The following is a 27107-nucleotide window of genomic DNA, read 5'->3' as shown; positions in this document are numbered from 1 at the left end:
TAGCTTGACCTTTGATTCTGCTTAATTTTGACCCATTTCTTGGTCATTGTGACACACTTTTCTGGGTCATACTGACCTCCGGGTCAAGTGACCCTCAAAAATGGGTCAGTTCCCATGGAACCGGGGTAAATTATGACAGTTCTGACCCGGTCATTACCACGAAGTGAAGACTTGGCTCGGTCCATAGTCAGTAGTCAACAACCAACCCGGTCCTTAACACGCTCAGTGACCGCGTCACCACACTGCTATTCCCTTTAACGAGAAATAATAGTTAATAACAAGTACGGTCATATTAAGACAGCTGTTTCATTTAATTGTATTAACGACCTGTACTTTGTAATGAGACTACTTCCAAGTGTGAAATAAACAAATCACTTAATTAGATATAACAAAATAAAAGTCGACGAGCTGAGTCCCAGAGCGTCATTTCGTTGTCGCTCAGCTTCCTGTTTTTAGAGCCAAGCTTTCCTCTCAACGGAACTCAACCCAATCAACTCACAGTACTTGTTATTTTTAAAGGCACTGGACACTAATGGTTATTACTCAAAAATAGTTGTTAGCATAAACTAACTTGGTAACGAGCAGTGGAGAGCTTTTGGTAGTATACAACATTGTGAGAAACGGCTCCCTAACTCTGAAACTAAGGTAGTTTTTGAGAAAGAGGTAGGCCTTCAAATAAATAATAAAATACTTCAGCATGAAGCCTTTTATTAATGCATCTGAAAACAGACAAAGTCAAGCAACAAGGAAGTTTTTCTGTCATTATTCTTCAGAGCCAACACTCACCCTAAGAGATTTACACATGGTTGTACCCGCAAGTTTACTATTTATTTGTTTGTTGTTATTTCTCCACACCATGCAAAGCTTCAAACAACACTTCATTATTCTCTTGCTAATACGATGACCAATTGAGCCCAATTTTTCACAGGTTGTTATTTTTTGCATAACTATGTTTGGATACACCAAGTGAGAATACTGTTTTTGACAATTGTTACCAAATGTGTCCTGTGCCTTTAAACACGGGTCTAACGGAGCAGAGTGTCAATCGGAACAACACACATAGTCCTTATGTTTTTGTGACATAGGTCTAATTTGCGCAGTGTCAATCAATGGAATTGATACAGCAGCGCGTGTGTGACGTAACGCTATTAATTAATTTGTTTTTTGTTTTTTGCCTGACTCACTCATGTATATTCATTAATTCCGGACCACAATCGACGTCTGTATTTTTTTAAGACGAGTCCGGAAGAGGTCTTGTTATAGATAACACCCTGAATACATGCATTATAAATCTGTTGTGTGGTCCATGGGATAACACCAAATGATGAGATGAACAGGGCCCAATTGCATAGAGCTGCTAAGCACAAAAATTTGCTTAGCATGAAATTTCTTCATTGATTAAAACAGGATTACCAAACAAATTTCCGCGTGATTTTCAGGATAAGAAAACAACAGTTGAATACCAGTAACAAGCAATATGCAACAAATAGAAATTTGGTTGGTAATCCTGTTTTTATCAAGCAAGAAATTTCATGCTAAGCAAATTTTTGTGCTTAGCAGCTCTATGCAATTGGGCCCAGGTTCAGTAGAGCCTGTGACAACAAAAGTTTACAGAAAGAGATAATTTTGTTTCATAACCAGTCTTGGAGCTTACCTAATGATGCCGTCATTAGCCTTGTCCCACATATCACTATTCATTATATCCATACACTGCAAAATCGCTGTAATGTTTCATTTACAATTTGCAAATTTTATATAACTGAATGTTTTCAACCGCTTTGCAGATTTGAAAACAACAACAGAGTTTAACTGATTGGACTCCCATCCCAGGGATAAACAACAAATTAAGAAAGAGAAAAACAAGCATCAAAGAAACTAGATATCAAGAAGGGCCGAAAGAAGAAAATACTGGGGGGGCGCTGAGCAAAGTAATTGAACTTATGTTGGGTTAGATAAGACAAACTGATGGGTTGCCTCATCGCCAGGGAAACAGCTTAGCAAATTGAAAAGACACAGATCTGAGAAGCAGATTAGAAGAGCCTGCTCCGTCTCTGATTAATGGATATTTTTACCCTAAAAAGATAACATCAGGATCGTGCACTAACGATCGCTGCCTCACGAGAAAAACAGTTTCTTAAAGACACTGGACACTATTGGTAATTGTGACTTGTCAAAGACTAGTCTTCACAGTTTGAGTATCTTATGCATAAAATAACCCTGAATTGTCAAAGATCAGTCTTCTCACTTAGTTTATCTCAACATATCCATAAAATAAAAAACCTGTGAAAATTTGAGCTCAATCGGTCGTCGAAGTTGCGAGATATTTATGAAAGAAAACAAACCCTTGTCGCACCATGGTCACACGAAGTTATGTGCTTTCAGATGGTTGATTTCGAGACCTCAAATTCTAAATCTGAGGTCTCGAAATCAAATTCGTGGAAAATTACTTCTTTCTCAAAAACTACGTCACTTCAGAGGGAGCTGTTTTTCACAATGTTTTAGACGATCAACCTCTCCCCATTACTCGTAATCAAGACAAGTTTTAAGATAATCATTGTTTTGAGTAATTACCAAAAGTGTCCACCGCCTTTAAAGGCACTGGATACTATTGATAATTTCAAAAAAAAAGTGTTAGCATAAAAACTTACTTGGTAACGAGCATTGGAGAGTTGTTGAAGGCATAAAACATTGTGAAGTAACGTAGGTTTTGAGAAAGAGGTTATTAAACAAAAAGATTATTAAAGTATTGGAATACTTCAGGCCTGAAGCCTCTCTAGGAGGCATCTATAAAAGCACACAAACTTCTGTAAAAATCGTGTTTTTCTGTCTCCATTTTCGTGCGTCTTTAATTTTATTGTATACAACTATAGGATATACAACCATGGCTTTAAAACTTTGACGTGGTGCTCACTCACAACTACTGCATAATTTTCAGCAAGTGGCACCCAGAAATCTGCATTTTGTGTGCACGTAATTTTAATAACACATCTTCAGATACGGAAATTGCTTATACGGTTCAGCAATGTTTGTTTACCATCGGAATGCAATTTCAGATGATTGTGTTTGTTTAATTTTTCTTGAGTTGGAGGATGGGCCGCAAGGAGGGCATGCAGTGTCAATAAGAAAATCTTTGCTGCAGTGAAACCACCGTGAAATCTCAGTAAAGTAATTTGGCTGAAATTCATGGGGGGGGGGGGACTATTTCTTTTCCACCTTGCTTCACGTATTTAAAAGTTACAGCTTGATTAGTCTACCGGTTTTTGTAGAAAAAAAGTGAAAATCACAGAGCGATGTTTTCAGGAGAGTCGTTTAAATCAGTTGTACATGAGATCCAAAAAAAAAAATCCTGAATCTTTTTACTCAATTCTCAGAAAATTGTATTACCTCGGTGAGTAATAATAAATTTTAAGGGAAGCTCTCTACCAACATCACTTCAACCCGTGTATAAGTTTAATGTACATATGTGGATATTGTGTTTTGTGTCCTACAAAAAATACCTAAACCCTTAAAGGCACTGGACACCTTTGGTAATTGTCAAGGACCGGTCTTCTCACTTGTTGTATCTCAACATTATGCATCAAATAACAAACCTGTGAAAATTTGGACTCAATTGGTCGTCGAAGTTGCGAGAGAATAACGATAGAAAAAACACCCTTGTCGCACAAGTTGTGTGCTTTCAGATGCTTGAATTTGATACCTCAGCTGAGGTATTTTATTCAATTCAAATATTATTGCATATGTTACTTCATAGGGAGCCGTTTCTCACAATGTTTTATACTATCAACAGCTCTCCATTGCTCGTCACCAAGTTAGTCTTTATGCTCACAATTATTTTGAGTAATTACCAATAGAATTCATGCATTTAATCATTAGATGTATAAGAGACTACATCAGCGCATCTCGTACGACTTCAAAAGCGGCGAGGTCAAACCGACACATAAAACCGAGGCTCAGATTTTACCGAAGCTCTCTCGAGCTTTTCTTCTCTGTGCGTAAAATAATTGAACGATGATGACAGGCTCGAGCTTATTGTAGAACCGGGAGCTGCAGATTCTTTGCCGCCGTGCCGAGGAAGAAAAAAAAAATCGAAATTCGTAAATTGGATGTGTTCGTAATATCTCGCTTTTTTTTTAAAGGCACTGGACACTAACTCCAAATAAATATTAGCATAACAACTCACTTGGTATAACGAGCAAAGGAGACATGTTGATAGTATAACACAATCGAAACGGCTCATTCTGGAGTAATATATTCTTTTGAGAAAGATGTATTTCTCATTCAAATATTTGAATCTGGAAAAGACTTCAGGCCTAAGTTCCTTGTCCAGGCACCTGAAAGCACGTAAATGCTTGTGTAAAAAGGTTGTAGTTTGTTTCTTTCATTATGTTCTTGCAACTTCGATGGCCATTTGAGCCCAAATTATAGATTTGTTTTTGTATGCATAATTGAGATACACCAAGTGAGAATACTGCGGTCTTTGACAATTACCAAACGGGTTCAGTGCCTTCAAACGTATGATTGGTAAAGTGTTACATAAGTCATTACACATGGTGAGGTACACCATGCAAGTTAGAATACTGGTCTTACACCAAGTGAGAATACTGCTCTTTGACAATTACCAAAGGTATCCAGTGCCTTTAATATCCGCAGAGAGTGAACTGATATCATTACGAGGAGTTATGGTTGGAGATTTGTGCAGGGGAGCATGTATAATGACAACAGTGTGAAGAAAGTGTGATTTAATGGGTACCGTACTTTAATGAAGCTGGCTGTGATTAATAACAACAATTTTAGAGTTAATTAAATGCAGGGTATATATACTTGTGGTAATTGTCAAAGACTAGTACCCTCACTAAAGTGAATCCCTATATATGCAATCAACAACCTATTAAAACCTGGGTTCATAGATTTGTCATCGCCGTTGCAAGAAAATTCTGGGGAAAAAATCAAAAGTACCTTTTTGCATCTTACAGGCAAAAATGTTTTAAGTCGAAGTAATTTGGTTTGAATAATATTCAAACCAATTACTTCGAAGGGAATATTTTCTCAAAATAGGTTTACAACCAATAGCTGAAGTATTTCTTATCACAAATAAGTCTTAATGCATTTAAGACCATCATTCATTTAGCGGTCGCAACCGAGATTCCATGCACAACGTCACGCCAGAGGAGTTTATCCCAAATCATGTTTGGACGGTCCACGATTTCAGCCTCCGTATTTCTACCGATCACGTTGATGTATTAGGACCATATAAAGACAGTGGACACTATTGGTAATTGTCAAAGACCAGTCTTCTCACTTGGTGTATCTCAACACATACATAAAATAACCAACCTGTGAAAATTTGAGCTCAATCGGTCGTCGAAGTTGCGAGATAATAATGAAAGAAAAAAACACCCTTGTCACACAAAGTTGTGTGCTTTCATACGCTTGATTTCGAGACCTCAAATTCTAAACTTGAGGTCTTGAAATCAAATTCGTGAAAAAGTACTTCATTCTCGAAAACTATGGCACTTCAGAGGGAGCCGTTTCTCACAATGTTTTATACTATCAACCTCTCCCCATTACTCGTCACCAAGTAAGGTTTTAATGTTATAAGTATTTTGAGTAATTACCAATAGTGTCCACTGCCTTTAATAATGGTAATCTATGTCATTTAATATTTATTTGCCAATCTATTTATTTGCGGGTGTCTAGACCGTATCGGCAGAAAAATCAACCAGATTCGTGTCTCTATTGGGATACCTGACATTGTTAGTAATTATTAGCAGCTCTTTAAAAAGTTGCCCTGAAAAAGAGGCAGTGATGTCTCGAACAGGATTACATATTTTGTAATAGTAATGATTTTTGTCCATTTAATTTCTTATTAAGAATACCTGGATTCCATGCTTTTAATTACTTCGTTTATGCCGTAGGCGTAGTAATCAACGGTCGAGGCGGGTGTCTAGACCGTGTCGGTCAGGAAATTGGTGTCTGCAGGAAAATCAACCAGATTCGTGTAGACCTGACATTGTTAGTCATTTCAAAGATTTGTGTAATAGGCATTGTGACAATATTCTTCTTGAATTGTGGAGTGAAAATCATCATTTCTCATTTGATATATTTTGTTAACAAAACTGACGTGCAAGGGCTGTATAAACGAACTGGCACAAAATTTAGATTTATGTTTTAAATCTATGTTTATTTCGATTTAATAAAGTAATATGAAGCTTTTAATTAGGTATTGTTTGAAGAAAATCACCAATAAAAAAAGAGTAGTAAATAATCCCGCAATTACTTTGCGTCCATCAGCCATCACGTGCAGACAATAATCTTGCAATTTTATGCGATATATGTTTTTTGTGGTTAATGTAAGTGGGTAGTTTTTTTTCTTTTTTTTCTTTTATTATTATTATTATTACTATTTTTTTTTTTTTTTTTTTTTTTTTTTTTTTGGGGGGGGGGTCGTTTGGAAACAGCGCTTCAAATAAAATGTTTCATCGGGGATACAAAATAATGTCTACGAAAATCAGGAAATTATATCAAATTAATGTCAACATTGTTTGAATGCTAGGCCCTAACACAAAAAACTCCGTGCTCATACTATAGGTCTATAATGTCTTGAATAAAACATGGTGACTATCGAACGTTATAAAAAATACTGCATGCCGTTGTCATCTGCAATGCTTGAGATAACCACAATACGGCAGTCTGAAAGTAAACATAGAATCCGGGACACGGAGGTCAGTTTCCGTGGGGCCAAGTCGTGCGAATCGCCGGCTTGAGCTGAGTCGACTCCGGGTAAGTGCCGATCGTATTCCGTGGAAACATAAGGTTTCTTGTATTTTTTACTTACATAGTTTTTTTTTCCGAAGACGTGATCAATACCGGATATTAAACCAAAATTGAACTAACATTGATTGCACAATAAAAATAAATGTAATTTTTTTCTTTTTTTACTTGATCGAAACTGTGTTTTCTTAAAGGGGCACTGTCGTCGTGATAACAGCGAGTCTGTGGCCAGACATCAAATATTGTGCAGTAACTCTCAATAGTTACTACACACCCCGCGCGTTATACAAAATGGTGACGCCTTTAGGCTGAGCTTTTGTTTGTGATAAAGTCATAATAGTTTGAGAAAATTGTATCCGAAAACCTCAACATAAAACACAAATGATTAATTCGGTTGTCACAATCCAAATTAAGGACAATGTTGTATTGCTGAAAAATCTGCATGGTTTATCACTATGCTGACTCAGACAACGTAAAGCCAAAATTGTTCTCAGGTTTGTTAGTGTACGTGCAATCACAAACACCAAACAGAACACTGTCAATGACTATTTTGACAAATTTACAAATTATGTAATAGGCCTATACCTTTTTACCCCAGCAAATAACAAATTGCCTTGGCGCCATTACTACTTATTCTCAACACGTTCTCTACATCCGCTAACGAGAGTCTCAACCATTCGACTCGAGAATCAAGAATGCCCGAAGGCCGCTTTCTTGCAACATCATTCGCCGTTCGTCAACCTCGTTCCACGGCAACCCCTTCAATCTGCGTCTCTCTCGGCCCATATATTGTATTCGATCAGAATAATGGACGCTGCCTTTCTCACTCGAGTGTTTGAAATCGTGCATCGTACGATATATGCCCTTTTCGAAACCACGGCTTCGGCTTTGCATTCGGCTTCAGGCTCCGTCCTCTCGTCTAAAGCCCTAAGCGCGTACGTAACGCACTCGCAAATTGTCAAAAAAACAAACAAACACGGGGCCAGACTAGCCGGGGTCGAATCCTAAGCCAAAGCCGTGGTTTCGCAAAACGGGTTGTGGTGCACGTGGAGCAACTGCAAAGGCCCCAGTGAAAACAAGCGTGTTTACTATAGAACCTGACCATCTGACGTCACACGGTTCCTGAATCACGCCAGAGATCTGCCTTTGAGCCTACGTCCATTATCACCTTTGACCTCACATTCATTTCACATTGCCTTTACGGTATTAAAAGGAGATTCGAAGTTAAATTTGACGTACATGTGTACACATATGAAGCCGATACCTGTCTGTTTCCTTGCGGGTAGAGGCAGGGGACCAGTCTAGCGTGTTTACTGCTCTCGTCGTCGCAGACAGGTCCGAGTGGCGTGACTAAAAGATTTGAAGTTAAATATGACGTACATGTGCATACCTTTCAAGCCAATACAATATTTATGCTAGTGTGTAGAAACAGGGGACCAGTCTATCGTGTTTACTGCCGACAGGTCCGAGTGACGTCACTGGGGGATCCGGGTACTATAGGAACCGCAACGCCAGGTACGCAGCTGAGGAATGAGCAGCAGTCACGTGACGGTCTATTGGGAGGCAGTGGACCGGTTGTTTTGTTGTTGTTGTTTTTTGTTAGCGGCTTCATCAGGGGATTGGACGCGTTTGTTTTGTGTTGTTGTTTTGGTGGCGGATCCATCATAAGGGGGGCGTGGATGTTTTTGTTTTGAGTGTTGTTTATACCGAGTATTTCCCACGACCTCGTCGACATGTTATTCTTCAAAACATGTTTTACTGTGACGATGGTCATTCAGTGTTTTTAGTAAATGTTTTTACAATGGACGCAGTCAGTGCAGACAAATCTTACTTAAATATTGGTTTATTGATCTATATTTCATCATGGCAGCCGTAAAGCTGAGCTGCAAAATATAATAACAAAATTAACCCAAAAAACACCACAGCCTATATACAGGTTCAAAAACAAACAAATCATCAATACAAATGTAGCATTAAAAACTTCATTAGAAATATTTACAAAAATATCAGATTTTGAATCAAAAAAATAACAAAAATAGTAAAACTTAACAGCTTACTCAGTTTTACTTTAAAATATGATTAGAGGATACTGTGATGTTCACTGATTTCGAAGTTCATGACTATGAAATGTTTTCTTTTGAAATTAAGTCACATGTTCGAGAAAACTGCGTATAAAAACCTGTAAAAAAACAGCAGATAATTTCGGTTGCTACATTTAAATATAAGGAAAATGCGTTTACACGCTGAAAATTGTGTATTTTTTCTTTTTTTCTTCATTATTTTCTCCTGACTAACACAAGTGATTAAGCCCAAACTTTCACAGGTTTGTTAATTCAAGGTTTAATGTTGATCACACAAGTATAAAACAAGTATAAAACCCTGGCTCTAGGCCTGTATTTGAGATGCATGTATAATTGAACAGTTCTATTGCATTTACAGTGGGTTACGGCGTTTCGTATTCCCTACCATCCAGCGCCACTCACTCTACCGTCTCCGAGCCACACTCAACGGTCGTTGCCTCATGCGATATTCAAGAAGAATCCTCGGAAGTGAAATTCCATACTACAGTTAAAGGTACTTGACACGTTTGGTAAAGTTAAAAACCAGTATTCTCATTTGGTGTATTCCAACACATTCATAAAATAACAAATCTGTAAAAATTTTGACTCAATTTGTAATCGAATTTGCAAGAAAATAATAACAGAAAATGCACAAAAAAATGTGTGTGCTTGCAGATGCCGAAAAAGGCTTCAAGCCTGAACCCTTATTTGAGGTAGAAATTACCTCTTTCTCAAAAAGTATACGTTACTTCATACCATGGAGCTATAGACTAGTTTGCTCGATGTTTAGAGGGAGTCGTTTCTCACAATATTGTATGCTATCAACAGCTGTCCTCTACTCGTTTACTAAGTAAGTTTTTATGCTAACAATTATTTTGAGTAATTACCAATAGTGTCCATGCCTTTAATAGCAGGGGTCGAAATTGCCACTAGCCCGCTAGCCCGGGACTACCAGATTTACAGCCGGGCTACTCATTTTTCCAGTTTGATAGCCCGACGGGCTAGTGGAAAAATAATGCAAAAATCATGTATTGTAAAGTTTGAGCCGTGACGCGAGACATAATGTGTCTTTCGGGCTACCAAAATCTAATCAGGGCTACTAAAAATTATTGGTCACTAGCCCTGCTGACTACCATGGAAATACACTTAATTTCGACCCCTGAATAGACTACTTTGCATACAGTTGTTATGCTGAAGATAGAATTTCGTTTGCATCAGACCGAACGCGGCTCGTTATAAAGCTTAGTGATACCGGTTTTTTCCACGGGTGAAACAGTAGAAACTCAAGATTATATTTTTTAAATATAGAGTGTTGGAATGGCTTCGGAGTGTCCCAATACTGTTCGCATTCTGATAGATTTATTTTGCAAGTGAAGATAACGTTAGGCCTACGGGATTGATGATAGATCTGGCAAAATGGTCAACACCGTACATGAAATAACAAACCTGTGGAAATTTTGGCTTGTCCGTTTTGCAGTAAAACCAACAAAATAGCCGCATATAATATAGTGTTCATGTTTTGTGATCACAAAGATGGAAAACGAAACCTTTGTAATTTTAAGCATAATCCGCTTTGAGAGTCAGGAGAAAATAGAAGCAAAAAAATGAACAATGTTCAGCTATTATAAGCACAATGTCGTTGTTGTAAAAACCCAAAGCGGTTGTTGCATTTCTTTATTGTTTTATGGCGACTAAACAATTGAAATAAATGCAACAGCTGAATTCATAACATTATGTAATCATACAAAATATAATTATCATATTTGTTTGTTTGAATGATCTTCCCATCAAGAGAACTCGGCAAACTCCCACAAAGGGATATAAACACCAAGCTTGCAACAGCCAATCTCTCTCACAAACATTGGTTTATCGTCTATGATTATGAATTACACAAATCAAGAAAATGTGATTCATTAACTAACGGTCGTTCAGATTGCTTAACTAGACGACAATATTTGTTCTAGTCATTGTGAAATCAGCAGTTAGCTGGTGGATTCGAACCCTCAACCGTGTGATTGCAAGTCCTGCAGTCTAACCACTTGACCGCGATGTATTGGCTAAACAAATTAGCAGTAGTATTTTCCAAGTTAATTCTTTGAAAAGATACGAAAATGCAATGGAACGAAACTGGAAGGATCATGAGGGTAAATTAATAATTTTAGAAAGAGTTATTCAGTTTTAGTAGTTTTCCTGAGACAGCTAGAGTACACACGGGTTCATAGTGTTAATAGGAGCGACAGCCTCTTGTATGGTCAGCCCGGACCCTTTCGTTCGTCCCTGCCTCCTGGTGAGTCAGAACAAATGTCACATGGAATGCTTTCTCATACTGCCCTTCAAACGAGTCCTGATGATCCGTCGTGCCCGAGAGGAAACGCACTCTCCTCGTCTTTCGGAACATCGGAACAGTCTGGCGCCGCGGGGGAAGACTAGGGCGAATCGGCCAGCTGAGTCGCTCCGAGACGCCGGTACAGCTCGGATCCTCAATTACTGCTCCTTCTGGGTTTTCCGTGGTGTGTTTAGAGGAGGGGTAGTGGTCCACGTCTGGGGGAGGATCTTGTTCCTCTATCGTCAAGAGGGGTAAAGTGGGTACCGTTGAGCACCTGGGAAGAACGGGGGTAAGGGACCTGGACCGTGTGTCCCGCCGCGGTGAGTCGTAATGGGATGGGCGATACATCCCGGGTGCCTTCTTCGGGCAGAGTGCGGGCAATACTAGAGATGATGAGGACGGGAGAAGGTTGTAGCTTGCTCCGGGGTAGGTTCTACTGGGATCAAAAGCCTTGAGCCAACCGAAGCTGTCTGGCTTCTCATAGATGGATGTACTCTCGGCCGTGCACAACTTTAAGTGGTTGCAACTGTAATGTCTTTTAGTGGCCATGCTTGGAGATACGTTCAGCATGCGTGTGAAAGCCAGAGGTACCACAAATCTTTCGTCATGTAACTCGTTGCTTCGATGAATGACAGCTAGTGATAGAGCGAATGTGCTCCGGTTCGAGTCCAGCCAGAGTTATTTGTAGCTACTTGTTGTACAAGCTCACAAAATGAGCTAGAAACGTTTGATGCTATCAATGCACCTGTTCTGTGTGCTATGGTCGTGTCAGGTACCCTGGATACAACAGTGACAGTCGCAGTTCTATTCTTCCATCATGAAAGGTACCAGACTATGTAGTTTCACCCAAGCCTCGGTCTGGTAACAATGAGTTGAATAGAAAAAAGCAAGATGGCCGCACCATAAAAAGTCAATGATCAGGAAGAGTCCAAGCATGGAGGCTAGTTCAATTCCCACATGCACAAGAAGAAAACCACTGGAATGGCATCTGAAGTTCACCCACAATGATGCGTCTTGCAAAACAAAAAAAGATACGTATAACAAAATCTTGACACTCAGATTCTATGCAAGTTGCTTTAGTTAATGGCACAAAATCAAAATCACAAGACTTTGTTTGTAAGATGTAAACGTCCAGACGAAAGTCCCCAAAGCTGTGCTCAGACCGGATCGAGAATGAACTGTGCGATTTGTGCCTCGTCACCTTACACTTGTCGATCATACTAGTTTATGCGATACATAACACACTCGGGTTTCTTTTTGAGTCCGATCCTCTCTGCGTGTCCAGGCCATTGTGGTGATTGGGTTTTTTTGTTTTTCCTTTTCTGTCTTCCATGAAAACATATAATCAGTGACTTATCTTGGTGGCTGTTTAATGCCTATATCTGCCATCGCTCTGAGATAAAAATAGAAGATGGTCGCCTACGCATGATGAGACTCTACGGTGGACTAATTGGGTAAATACACAGGGTAGCCTTGATAATAATAATATCAACGTTATTCATCAGTAAAAGTTGGTTTAAAGGCACAAGACACATTTGGTAGTTGTTAAAGGCACTGGACACTATTGGTAATTACTCAAAATAATATTCATCATAAAAACCTTAATAGGTGACGAGTAATGGAGAGAGGTTGGTGGTATAAAACATTGTGAGAAACGGCTCCCTCTGAAGTGACATAGTTTTTGAGAAAGAAGTAATTTTCCACGACTTTGATTTCGAAACCTCAAGTTTGGAATTTGAGGTCTTGAAATCAAGCATCTGAAAGCACACATCTTCGTGTGACAAGGGTGTTGTTTCTTTCATCATTATCTCGCAACTTCGACGACCGATTAAGCTCAAATTTTCACAGGTTTGTTATTTTAGGCATATGTTGAGATACACCAACTGTGAAGACTAGTCTTTGACAATTGCCGATAGTGTCCACTGTCTTTAAAGACCAGTAGGCTTATTCTCATTTGTTGTATCCCAACATTATGCATTAAGTAACAAACCTGAGCAAATTTTGGCTCAATTGGACATCATTGCACAACACTGCGTTTCTTCAGAGGGAGTCGTTTCTCACAATACTTTATACTATCAACAACTCTACGTTGCTCGTTACCAATGTTTGTATGCAAATATATATTTTGAGTAATTACCAAACGTATCCAATACCTTTAACCATTAACCACGGAGGAAGGAAAATAGTGTTATGGTTCAACCTAATCTAGTTCATCAACTCTGAATGGACGGTTTCAATGGCAAACACCTGGTAACCTCGTTACGTGGCCCAACATAACAGCATAACAGTAGGCTAGGCCTATTTTCACCCCAGCATGCATAAAATAACAAACCTGTGAAAATTATGGCTCAACTGGTCATCGGGTGTGCAAGAGAATAATGAAAGAAAAAAGACGCATGTTGAACAATGCTTTCAAATGCATGAGAAAGGCTCCAGCTAGCCCCAAAGACCCCTTTTTCAGATTCAAACATTTTAGTGAGACATTAGCTCTTTCTCAAAAACTACGTTATTCACAGCATGGAGGAATAATATTCCTCCATGTAGGGAGTCGTTTATCACAATTTTTACTACCAGAAGCTCCCCGTTGCTAGTACCAAGTAACTTTTAGTGTTAACAGCTAATATTTTTTTTATTAACCAAAGGTGATCTAGTGCCTTTAATATTTAACCATGGAGGAAGGGAAATAATATTATGGTTCAACCAAATCTAGTTCATCTCTGGTTGGACGGTTTCAATGTCAAACACTAACCTCGTTATGTGGCCAAACATAATATAATAACAAACCCCTGGTGACAAAGTAAGCTCAGTGCTATTTCAAGACATTTTCATATGGGTCGGGGTGGCGCTAATTGGAAGAGACACAATTTTAACACCCTGGTTGTTTGCAGTGTGGCCAGACGTGTCCCCCTATCCCCTCGTAATGTAATCCCTAACACACAATTATTTATCTTCTTGAAAATAGAGTGTAAATCAAGTTATCTCCCTGAAATGGGTCTGGGCTTTAATAACAATAATAGTCATAATCTAAGCATTTATATAGCGTTCTTACACACACAAAAAGGTACCACAACGATTTACAAAAAAAAAAAAAAAAAAAAAGAAAATTAACAATACATGTACAAAGCAATGAAAAATAAATAAATAGCCTAAGAAGCTTTCTCTATAATTATGGTGAAATTCATGGAGGACCACGGTAATTAATTAGTCTGGGGACTCTTATTTATAGATGGTTTAAGGGAATTTCAAATCCTCCAATGAAGCACGAGGAGAGAGAAATAGCTCATTGAATTTAGGCTTAATCCTGCATTTTACTTAGATTTCACGGTGGTTTCACACCAAAGATTATCATAGCGTAAGACGTTCGCCTAGTTCCGGCGATGGCTTTAAAATATTTGTTACGGTAAATTTATTTTATGTTGTTATTACAGCCTGTTTGGTAATTTATTCATAAAAGGATATAGAAAAGTCTGAATATCATTTGGTTTAATCAACACACATCGTTCATAATTGGGATATCACTAAAAATAAATGTGTATTCATGCAATAACCAATGCCCCCATTTCCCTTGTATAAAATGTACTATTTTCAGTGAAGCATAATGGAAAGCTATCACCCGTTACATCCCCAAGACAAATCAACTCAATATTTACATGACCGAGTTCTCACCCATTCGCGGAAAACTTCCAAGCCGGTCAGAGCTAGCACGCGTGGATTCGCGTAATTCTTAAAGGCACTGAACACTAAGGTATTTACTCAAAATAGTTGTTAGCATAGAAACTATACTTGGTATAACGAGCAAGGGAAAGCTGTTGATAGTATAAAATGTTGTGAGAAACGGCTCCCTCTGAAGTAACGTATTTTGTTTTTTTTTGAGAAAAAGGAAATTTGTCTGTTACATAAAATTAAAATTAAAATACTTCCGGCTTGAAGCCTTTTATTTGCAAGCACACACAATGTGCAACCACGGTGTTGTCTCTTTCGTGAAAGAAAAACACCCTTCACAAATTTGTCATTATTCTCTTGCAACTTCGATGATGACCAATTCAGCAAAAAAAATCACCAGGTTGGTTATTTTATTCATATGTTGGGATACATCAAAAGTGAGAACACTGGTCTTTGACAATACTAAATGTCTCCAGCCGTCGCGATATCATCAAACTCTTCCTAACCTTGGATTAATCATAGGACTTAGGACGAGTTAATTTCCATATTGATTGGCATTTAGAACGCATTAAACCCATTCGACGTTTGGGACGAGTTATTCGTCCTAACTCGAGATAAGATTAATCCCAGAGTTTCGTGAAATCGGCTGCCCCAGTGCCTTTAAACTCTCTATATCGAATTCACGTACTGATTGCTTTATATTCACAGATGGTAAACCTCTTCTACAAACTCTACAAATCTCAAGTTATTTGTTTTACCGAGAATTCACAGAGACAGAAGAGGGAAGAAGAGGGTTGAGGCTATAACGGCCCAACTGTAGAATCATCCCAACTGTAGTTGCGATCGGTCCCAACTTCAGTGTTACATTCGGGATGTCCCCGCTTTGTTATACAGCTGTAGGATGGCCCAACTGTAGCTGGGATTGCCAAATAGTAATGATAGTGGGCAATGGAGAGACAAATGATACATATCTCAATTAGATACAGGATTAAATGCACAGAAATACGAAAGAAAACGGGAAGATTAAGAGATAGGACAATAAAACAAGCTAAATTGAGATGGGCTGGACGCACTACCCGAATAATCGACATAAGATGAACAACAAGAATAATGGATTGGCAACCAAGGGCAGGGAAAAGGAAAAGAGGTAGACAGAGAAGAGGGTGGAGAGATGACATCAGGGTATATGCAGGAATAACATGGACCAGAACTGCAAGAAATAGAAACGAATTGTGTTCGAATGAGGGCTTCATCTTACATGTGGATGAACACAGCCTAAAAATAATAATGATCGATCATAGCGACAGATAGTGAAGTAGATAATAACAAGTTTGGCTTCTCAAAGTATGTATCCTCTTAAGTTCATTTCGGTTTGCACTTTGGCTTATAAGTGACACATCACAGTGCTGCTCATGCATGCATGAGCAAATAATAGACGTTAATCTGAATTCCTACTTATTATGGTATGTCACTTAACACTACTCGTGACAACATTTTGAAGCATCAATTGTTTCTACTTCATGGGAACCACCAGCAGTGTAGTGTTTTTGATGATCCAGTTAATGCATAATACCTGCCTTGTTTGTTCAATTCGTCCTTCAGACGGGACGTAAAGCCGTTGGTCCCGTGCGTTGTGTAACGCGTGCGTCAAAAACAGTGCACTAATCGAAAGAGAAGTGGTTCGCCCGTGTGTTCCTGACTGGATTGGCAGCATGTTGTGCCACATCACCTTGTAAACCATTACATGGTGCTATGTAAATGAATAGATCTCATACTTAAATCGCAGTCTAATCCCGCAGACCTTGCAGGAAATACTGTATGCTAAAGCGCCTTGAGCGTCACCGAGTGACGCGCGCTATATAAGAAGCAACTACTATTACCACTGGTTACCTGCTTGGAGACAGATCTCTGGATCCCAACTATAGTTGGGCTACCCAACTGTAACACTCTAGTTATGGGACCGGTCCCAACTACAGTTGGGACAATTCTCAAGTTGGGCAACGACTTCAAACTCTTGGATTTAGTAGACAATCTTCAAGGAGGAATTGATACACTGAATCTTATACCCACGGGGATGACTAACTTAATATGCAGGAGGCAGACTGGCGCTGATGCTGTAACTTGAGCCATCCGTTTGTTGGAGATGTTTTTTAAAGGGTGGGAACTTTTTGTACTCACACAAACACAAACTTACACGGTTTGAAGACAATGATGGTAGAAATAAGCTTCCCTTTTAAAATATTAATTGCTAAGGTGATGTAGTTTTGAGAAATGAGTGAAACAATGTCACGAAAATAACGTTCGTCCCAGGAAACGAAAATTAGTTTAGCATAAACAACGTATTACGCGAGTCTCCTGAAAACATCGCTCTGTGATTTTCAATTTTTCCTCTCAAAAACTTGACGACTAATGAAGCTCAAACATTTACGGGTAAAATTATATTACAATTAGATCTTCATTCACAGTGAGTAAGGATTCATCTACTACTTCATCACATCGTTGACTAATAAAGGAAACTTTGTGGAGATCCATGTACGTAAGCAACCCTCCATTGTTTTGTATTTGCAAGGCTATCATTAGCGTACATGTGGTAAACATAACCCATAATAAATATTACTTTATTATATTATAAGATTTCACAGCTGGAAAATAATTAACTACTTCACCAAATCGTTGACTAATAAAACAAAATTTGTTGAGATACATATACGTAAACAACCCTCCATTGTTTCGAATTTGCAAGGCTGTACTTTGGCTTAGTAAACAGAGCCCATAATTAATACGGAATAAGTTATCAAAACTGGAAAAACTACTTCATCACATCGTTGAATAATTAGGAAACTTTGTTGAGATACATGTACGTATTTATTTGCAATGCTGTACATTGGCGTGGGAAACAAAGTCCATAATAAATATGATTTAATACGGAATAAGTTTTCGTAAACTGGACAACTAATTGGCCAATCACATCGTCGACTATGATACAACTTTGTGGAGATACGCAAGCAATTCTCCATAGTTTTGAATTTGCAAGGCTACCATTGGCATAGTCAGAGCCCACAAATAAGTTGTCTTCATAATACTTGATAAGATTTAACAATTTGAAGATTTATAGCCTATTTCTAATCACATCGTTGGCTAAAAATACACCTCTTTCTCCTTCGTAAGTCTTCTGCATTACCATTTATAGAACCAATCACCGCTGAAGCTCTTCTTTAACGAGTTGCATTTTTGCAATTGATTGGGAACGCGTGCTGATTATTTGCCATAGTCTGTGTATGTTTTCTGCATGTAGAAATTAATGAGCGAGAAGTGCATCTCTTATTTTTATAGTAGTACTGTAATGATAGACACGTGAGGAGAAATATCATCACTTATTATAGATGGTTTGTTTGCTAATTCACGTTTCTTCACGAAAACAAGAGAGAGGCAAACCCATAAAAACAAAACCCCAAAACATTAACGAATGGATGTTAAAATTAATGAGCGAGAAAGTGCATGTCTTATTTTTATAGTAGTACTATAATGATAGACACGCGAGGAGAAATATCATTACTTATTATAGATGGTTTGTTTGCTAATTCACGTTTCTTCACGAAAAAAGAGAGAGGCCTATACCCATAAAAACAAAACCTAAAAACATTAACAAATGGATGTTCCAAAAATAGTAACAACAGCATAAAAATAGTAACAACAGACATGCACTTTCTCGCTCATTAATTCCAACTCATTTAGAGATTCATTACATGGTGTTACCGCAAACTCTTCTATATCTTATTTCCACCATGCAAAGTTTCAAATCCTACTTAACAACAGCATAGTTTATCTGATAGACACGCGAAAACCGGAAGTTTCATGGATGTAGCTGCTCTTGTTATTTTAAATTCCTGTAGGAGAAATATCAATATTTATTAATGGTTGGTTTCGATTCACACCTTTTAGAGTTTTACGAGGACGGCAGATGACGCCGATAGTATTGATTGGACATTAGTTGATAGACACTCTTGGTTTATCAAAACATATCTCCATTAAGGTTTATTAATTTAATGTATCATATACAGACGTTCCTTTTAAGAAGAGAAGTTTGGATATCGAACGAACGGCCTTCCACTGCCAAAATCAACAAGAATAGCAATCTGACTGACACATACCGAACAAACTTATTGACCAATATGAAGACCGCCAACAAAGCACAGTTTGTAGAGAGCTGGTATCGTTAACCGGAGGTCATTGGTTAAAGTCCCGCTCCGGTCAATTTATCTTTGTTCAACCCCGACAAACTATCATTCAACAGACCCTAGTGGGTGCGTTCGATTAGCTTCCCTGGGTCGACCCCGATGTGTGGCGGGTATTTTTTGCAGGACGAACGTGGGTTATTATCTGCACACGTTCGTCCTGGGAAAAAAAACCGCCATACACCGGGGTCGACCCGGGGGAGCTAAACGAACGCACCCTATAATATATGACGTCACGAAACCCCAACAGCGCCCTCACTGAGGTCATTGAAGACCCATCATTGGCTGAGAGTTATCCAAGTCCAAACAATGCGTGAACAACAAGATGGTCATAAACTTTACTGTATTATACAAAGCCTTACTTTGGTTATCAAGTGTGCGGCCTTAACTCTCACTAAAGAAATCAACAAACATTATCATTCAATAGACCATCTCATATGACGTCATAAGATCCAAACAACACCCCCTCTAAGGTTATATTAAAGACCTATCATGCATTTGCTGAGATTTGTGCGCTGCGCGTTTCCATTGTTTGAACTCAGCACGGCAGCCAATAAGATTCTGACTGTTTTGAACTGTTATTTTCTTTATGCATTTTAACTTTTAACTTTTTGTCTTGGTGTTTTTTGGTTGTAATTCCTGGGTTCCCCGATGGAAGATATCAACTGAATAATAGCAAATAAAAAACAAACAAACAAAAAGGAAAATAAAATAAATAAACTTTCATAAAATAAGGAAAACAATTTTTAATTCACAAACAGCAGATATGCTAAAATCTAACACAAGTTCAACCCCAAACATAATCATATTAAGCTTAAGCCCAACCCCAAACATAACCATAACCTTAAACCACACAAAGGAAACTTAAATCACACAACAATTATTTACAAATACCTATAGATTCCAACTCTTTTCGTCAGATGCCAAATAATTGCACAATAGAATTTACAAATATCCTTACTAGTCTTATACTATATAACAAATATTGCTTTTTCATTACTGCCAAACTTCTTTTTGCACTTTAAATATACAAGGCACAAATATTTTTTGTTATAAATTGCTGAATTAATAAACACACCACTTCAAACGAAAGGCCACTTCGGTTATTTACACTGGCTTACATAATATGTTAAATAATATTATTTTCTATTTGATTGCAAAAGCCTCTTGTAATTGCATGCGAGACCTTGCCAGTCTCATTTTAAACATAATGTAGAAGTTGTAATTAAAATGTATAAAAGAAAAATAATAAAGAATAAGTAACAAATACTTTAAAGTTTATAGATTACAAACATTAAAGATGTTAAGTTTGCAGCGGGATAAATATATATTTTTGCATCTCACCTCATATATTGTACATTAAGTACTGTAATTGTATTCGCCAGTACTTTAGTACTACTTGAGTATGCATTTTGTACTTGGACTCTGATTTTAAGTACTCGCTTCTAGTACTTAAGTCCTACTCAAGTACCATTTTAATGGCACTTGTACTCGTTCTCATACACATGGCTAGCAAAATACTTGTTAACGAAGTCCATACTCAGAAATTGATTTTAAAATAACCTCAACTTGAAGTCATGACAGTTATACTCGTACTGGAGTACTACTCTAGTACTATTTGGATGGCACATAACTCACTCCTTTACCTGGCTATTAAATAACGGTACTCTAAGTCCATATGGATGAAAAAACCTACACACAAAGTCATGTACTCAACTGAAAAAGTACTCGAACTCTGATTTTAAGTACTCGCTTCTAGTACTTAAGTCCTACTCAAGTACCATTTTTATGGCACTTGTACTCATTCTCATTAATGGCTAGCAAAATACTTGTAAATAAAGTCCATACTTTGAAGTTGATTTTAAAATAACCTCAACTTGAAGTCATGATTGTCATGCACTCAATACTCGTACTGGAGTACTACTCTAGAACTATTAAGATGGCACATAACTCACTCCTATATCCGGCTATAAAATAATGGTACTCAAAGTCCATACTCGATGAAAAAACCTGAACACGAAATCATGTACTCAGCTGAAAAAGTACTTGAACTCTGCTTTTAAGTACTTGATACTAGTAATTGAGTACTACTCAAATACCATTTTGATGGTACTTTTACTCATTGTCATACTCGGCAAGCAAACTACTCAGACTCAAAGTCCATACATGAAGTATCGGGCGTACAAATGCATACCTTCCTTCTAAGACTCTCATCCAAACTGGAGACATGGATACTGCTGCTTTAACACACCGAGATTACGAAGCCCTTTCACTCCATAAAGGTGCAGTGTCTTCAGTCTATAAGGTCAAGAAAAAAGAAATAATATATCAGCAACTTATCAGGACAGGTTGCCTTGAATCGGGCGAGTTGGTCTATGAAAAGTGTTTGGAACCTTTTTTTATATGAAACTGATATGGTCAGAAAGATGTTTGCAAAGTAGAATATAATAATCCAGACAAATAAGCCTCGAAATTGCAAGGTTTGTACGTTGTAAAACCACCAAGGTCAGCCATTTTGTTTTTGACTCAACAAAAAAAGGCGGACCATTTTAGTTCACGAAGTAAAAGGAGAACCATGCAACTCCAAGGTATATTTGTGTGGATCATTATACTAACATTTATTTTGAAAAAACATCCTTCTAACCATATGCATTTTATAACAAAAAGCTTTCTAAAGACGAACTCGCTTGAATCCAAGGCAACGTGTCCCATTACAATTTACCTTTTCCCAACCTTCATGAGGACTCTATCTATAATGTATTGAAAAATGAGTGGATCATCAAACTGAATTAGACCCTTTAGCAGCCCCCCCTTTTAAAAACAAAATACAATTTGGTACTTGAAAAAATTAACAATAGTATTAGGCCTATACTAATTCACAGAAAAAGCAAAAAAAAAAAAGAGAATGACAAAATAACCAGTAATTTTGTACGTAGTAAATAATCTTAAAATACATGTAGGCCTATGTTAATAATGCAGTAGCCCCTATGGGCATCATAAAACATCAAACAATGAAACACAATGTAGTTTGAAGCAATTTGTTACATACATGTCATTCAAACAAACAAGACTTTAAAAGTCCCTGGACATTTAGAATATAGTTAGCTTGGCGAATATGAATAGGTAAGTCAAGCCATTATGAGTGTGCAATGAATTTAATAGTAATTTATAAACAGTATTTATAAAGCGCCATAATCCACCTAAAAAGACACTTGAGGCGCTTTAAAGATATCAATATGTAAAAACAAGACAAGGAACTTGTTGAAAAATCTGTAAACAGGTTTCAAGAGCATGACACTTCTAGATCCTTAAAGGAGTACTAAGAATGAGGAATATAAAAGGAATCATCGACCAAAAAATAATACATTTCATAAATGCGAACAATTCAAATATAGAATTACCATAAATGAATCAATTGAAATACATGAGCAATAAAATAAAAGGAATAGGCAAGAGTAATACACACTTCATAAATGCAGACAATGCAATACAATCAAAATACAGGAATAGTTGAAAGAAAGGAATAGGCAAAGGATAACACTTCATAAATGCAGACAATGAAATATAGAATTAGCATTCAAGAATCAATCAATGTACATGAGCAATAAAATAAAAGGAATAGGCAAGAGCAATACACTTCATGAATGTAGACAATTCAAATATAGATTCAAAATACAGAAATAGTTGAAAGAAAGGAATAGGCAAAAGATAACACACTTCATAAATGCAGACAATGAAATATAAAATTAGCATTCAAGAATCAATTGAAATACAGGAGCAATAAAATGAAAGGAATAGGCAATATTATGCACTTCATGAATATAGACAATTCAAATAAAGAATCGAAATACAGAAATAGTTGAAAGAAAGGAATATGTAAAGGTTAAAACACTTCATAAATGCAGACAATGAAATATAAATTAGTATATAGGATCAATTGAAAATACAGGAGCAATAAAATGAAAGGAATAGGCAACAGTAATGCACTTCATGAATATAGACAATTCAAATATACAATCGAAATTCAGAAATAATTGAAAGAAAGGAAAAGGCAAAGTTTAACACACTTCATAATAATGCTGACAAGAAATATACTATTAGCATACAAGAGTCAATCGAAATACAGGGGCAATAAAATAAAAGGAATAGGCAAAAGTTAAATACACATTCAGTGGGTGCCAGCTAGTCTCACTTTAAGTAGTTTTTAAGCAGTTTGATTTTGCCTATAAGTCATGTGTATTTCACAGGTCGTGCGCTTGCGTTCTGCAAGTCATAAGGCATTCTTCGCTAACGCACAACAGAATGGTAATTGCAAACGACTTCTTCGAAAGTTAAAACTTACTTTTTGCAGTTTTTGAGCAACTTGATTGTTGCAGCCTCTGTGATGTCCTTACAACAGTTGAAGCGAGCCGACACCAGCGTCTTGTTACAATAACTTGCCAGAGCGGAGACGCTGAAGACAACGGGAAAACAAAATGTTATTCAGTCAGGATAATATGATAACTTTGTATCTAGGTATGTTCCGACACCCCTTTGTTCCAACACACCTACATGTAAATCCCTTCTCCCACTAGATCTGGAAGTGTGGAAGCGTCGTGGCCCAGTGGTTAAGAGCAATGAATTCAAACTCTGGTGTTTCTGATCAGCAGAGTGTGGGTTCGAATCCCCAGCCATGACACTTGTGTCTTTAAGCAAGACACTTAACCATTGCTTCCTCCTTCGTAAAGTTGTTGGTCCCATGTTGTGTAATGCATGTAAAAGCAGTGCACTTTTTATCGAAAAGAGAAGGGGTGCGCCCCGGTGTTCCTGGCTGTGGCTGCTGTATGCGCCGTAGCACCTTGTAAACATAATTGGGTCTCAGAATTCATCTCTGCAATAACCTATCTTTCTGAAAGTTTTCATGTATTCTGTTCCGCGCCTTAAGTACCTTGTTTGGTAGATACGTGCGCTATATAAGACTTCAATACTATTATTATCTCTTTTCCCTGTTGAATGCAGCCCTGGGGAGGAACTGTGACTTTTTTTACTGAAGGTAAACAACAAGTTGGTCCTTGCATCTTTGTATCACTCCTGTACCCTACAATTACAAATCCTGCCCCCGTTGAGTTCGGTTGATTACCTTTTGTGGTCAACCCCTGTTGAGCTGACATCAAGTGAGGTCAAGTGATGACAACACGTTGCTAAAGAACGCACTCCTTCATTGTTTACTTTCTTACATCCTGAGACATCCAAAGATCTGAGAAGAAAACAAGAAAGAAGAAGAAAAATACGGTATCAATCAAAAACAGAAATATAAGCCACTTATCATCCTATATAATTGGTTTTTACCATCTTGGTCGTGTTCCCCGTTTCCAATAACAGTAATGAATGCTGACATTCATTGCCCAAACATGGCACCAGACTTTTATTGCGTCCAGCCTCACTTTGGTTACAATGAGTTGAAATGGAGTAAAATCAAGATGGCCACACCCTGATAAAGGTCTATAGGTGTATCGGTGTATATGTATCGGACACCAAACCTCAGAATTCCGAGAAATGTATCATGTGACTCGGGCGATTCGTTTCTCAGCTTCAAATGGTTTTCTTGATTTCTAATCAACGAGGACACTACAAACATTATAATTTCACAGGTACTTTCTACCATTTCAATCTTTAAAACAAGTACATGTCAGTTTTCAGATATTAATTACACAATTTTGTTTTCGGGATCACTACCAAAGTCCGACCCTACTAGATCACACAAAATGAAACTAATCTAATACATTTCTCATGCACATGAAGCAGAAGTGTAAAGCCGGAACTAGAGTGTCATTTGCCGCAGGGGCTGGGGTGCTAAGGACATATGAACAACCCTCATCTACACCATAAGGACTTGATCACATTTTCTCGTTTATTCTTGCCCGCGGCAAACCCACAAATCAGTTCCCCTAAGCTGGCTGATCACATTGTTCTCCTTGAAGGCACTGGACACGTTTGGTAGTTGCCAAAGACCAGGGCCCAGTTTCAAAGAGCTGCTTAAGCAAAGAATTTTGCTTAAGCAAAAAGTTCATTGCTTAGTAAAATCTGATTACCGGCCAAGACTCCACTCAATTGTTATGCTAAGTAAACAACAGCTAAATACTAGTCATAAGCAATGTATATGGCATGAAATTTTGGCCAGTAACATGTGTACAATAAGCAAGCTATTTTCTTGCTTAAGCAAATTTTTTGCTTAAGCAGCTCTATGAAATTGGCCCCTGTATTCTCACACCGAGTGTATCCCAACATAATGTGCATAAAATTAAATAAATTGTGAAGATTTGCCTCATTTGGTCATCAAATTTGCAAGAGAATAATGAAAGAACAAAAACTGGTTGCATTTGTGTGATTTCAGAAGCATAATTAAAAAGACTTCAGCTTAAGTCTTTATTATTTTAGTGAGAAATTACTTCTTTCTCTCTTTCTCAAAAACCATGTTACGTCGTTTCTCACAATGTCTTATACTATCAACAGCTCTACAATGTTTGTAACTAATTGTTTATGCTTGCAATTAATTTGAGTAGCTACCAATAGTATGCCTTTAAGGCCTTGTAAAAGAAAAGAGAAAAAAAGAGAGAAAAAAAAAGAGAAAAAAAGGCCGCTTTCACATGAGTACCTGTAAGAAAGGTCACCAGTAATGGGTGCCGGTAGTCTGTCCCCGTGTGATTATTTAACAAGCTTTCACATGGCTTCTGATGACACAAATTTACCAACGTCCCTTGCTATTCAGGGGTGGGGTTGAAGGTCATGCTTGTTAACTCACAGCACACTTTCTTTTACTAGTGACTTGTTCTGTGCACAAAGAATAATATTGCCAAAGCAAGGGTCCTCTTTTTTCCTTTTTGATAAGATATTGCCTAACATCACAAGGCCAGATGGCCATTTCAAGGTGATGGTACACTTAAGTGATTTGGGCTGCCACGGAGATCATCAACTGTCACTAGGGGCATGTTGCAACCTACTCATGTGGCTGAAACAGGGGTACCACATTCACAGTCCGTATTAAGGATGTAAGGATATACACTAGGACCGTGGTTAGTTAAAGACTCTGGACACTCAGCAAACTACTGAGTGATTTGAAGGCAATGCCCACTTTCATTTTTCTGGGCTTTCAGCCTAATCACGTCTTTACTTGAAGACACTGGAAACTATTGGTAATTGTCAAAGATCAGTCTTCTCACTTGGTGTATCTCAACATAATGCATAAAATAACAAACCTGTGAAAATTTGAGTTCAGTCGGTCGTCGAAGTTGCGAGATAATAATGAAAAAAAAAACACCCTTGTCACACGAAGTTGTGTGCTTTCAGATGCTTGATTTCGAAACCTCAAATTCTAAATCTGAGGTCTCGACATCAAATTCGTGGAGAATTACTTCTTTCTCAAAAACTACGTTACTTCAGAGGGAGCCGTTTCTCACAATGTTTTATATGTACTACCAACCTCTCCCCATTACTCGTTACCAAGTAAGGGTTTATGATAATAATTATTTTGATTAGTTACCAATAGTGGCCACTGCCTTTAAGCAGAATGTAGCTTAGAGGATCGTTTTTATCTGCACTACCGCCGAGTGAGTTCTTACAAGTTACTTGGTCTCAATGTTTCGACTAGCTTGACTAGCTTAGAGACCAATTCAAGAACTGACTCGGCGGAAGTGCAATTAATTACAATCCTATGAGTAAAGAAGTAGTCCCAGCCCGGGTACTTAGTAAAAAAGCAGGACAGTTCTTTTCAGAACTGAGAAGTCTCCCGGACATCCGATAAGTCTACTCCGCGGTAGTAGAATAAAGAAAGACTGTTCTCTAAAGAAAAAATCTACCTGGCAAGTATAGATGCACACATGGTGTTACTGCAAACCAAATGTAATCATATACAGTCGACTCTCACTTATAGTAATAATAAAGAACACTTAAAAGAGTGCCGAGAGGAGAAAAAGACAATATTATAACTGAGGATTGTGTGAGTAACTTGTTTGAACAGTTGAGATTTTAAGTTTGTCTTGAATATTGTGATGGTTGGAGATGATAATACAGGGT

General features: G+C 37.8%; 1 protein-coding gene across 1 annotated transcript in view; it reads right to left on the bottom strand.

The window, feature by feature from the left end:
- Window positions 1-17277: 17277 nt before the first annotated feature.
- The window catches only part of LOC139942887 (uncharacterized), a 31711-nt gene continuing 21881 nt past the window's right edge, over window positions 17278-27107 (bottom strand). The window contains exons 11-13 of the mRNA XM_071939694.1: window positions 24175-24291; window positions 23398-23508; window positions 17278-21353 (exon numbers count right to left, since the gene is read on the bottom strand). Coding sequence (XP_071795795.1) covers window positions 21266-21353; window positions 23398-23508; window positions 24175-24291 — 316 coding nt within the window. The 3' untranslated portion in view covers window positions 17278-21265. The remainder of the gene's footprint in view (window positions 21354-23397; window positions 23509-24174; window positions 24292-27107) is intronic.

This window comes from Asterias amurensis, chromosome 10 (genome assembly GCF_032118995.1).
Source record: "Asterias amurensis chromosome 10, ASM3211899v1".
Lineage (NCBI taxonomy): Eukaryota > Metazoa > Echinodermata > Asteroidea > Forcipulatida > Asteriidae > Asterias > Asterias amurensis.
Note: the sequence above shows the minus strand (reverse complement) of the source record. Positions and strands in the feature narration are given on the sequence as shown.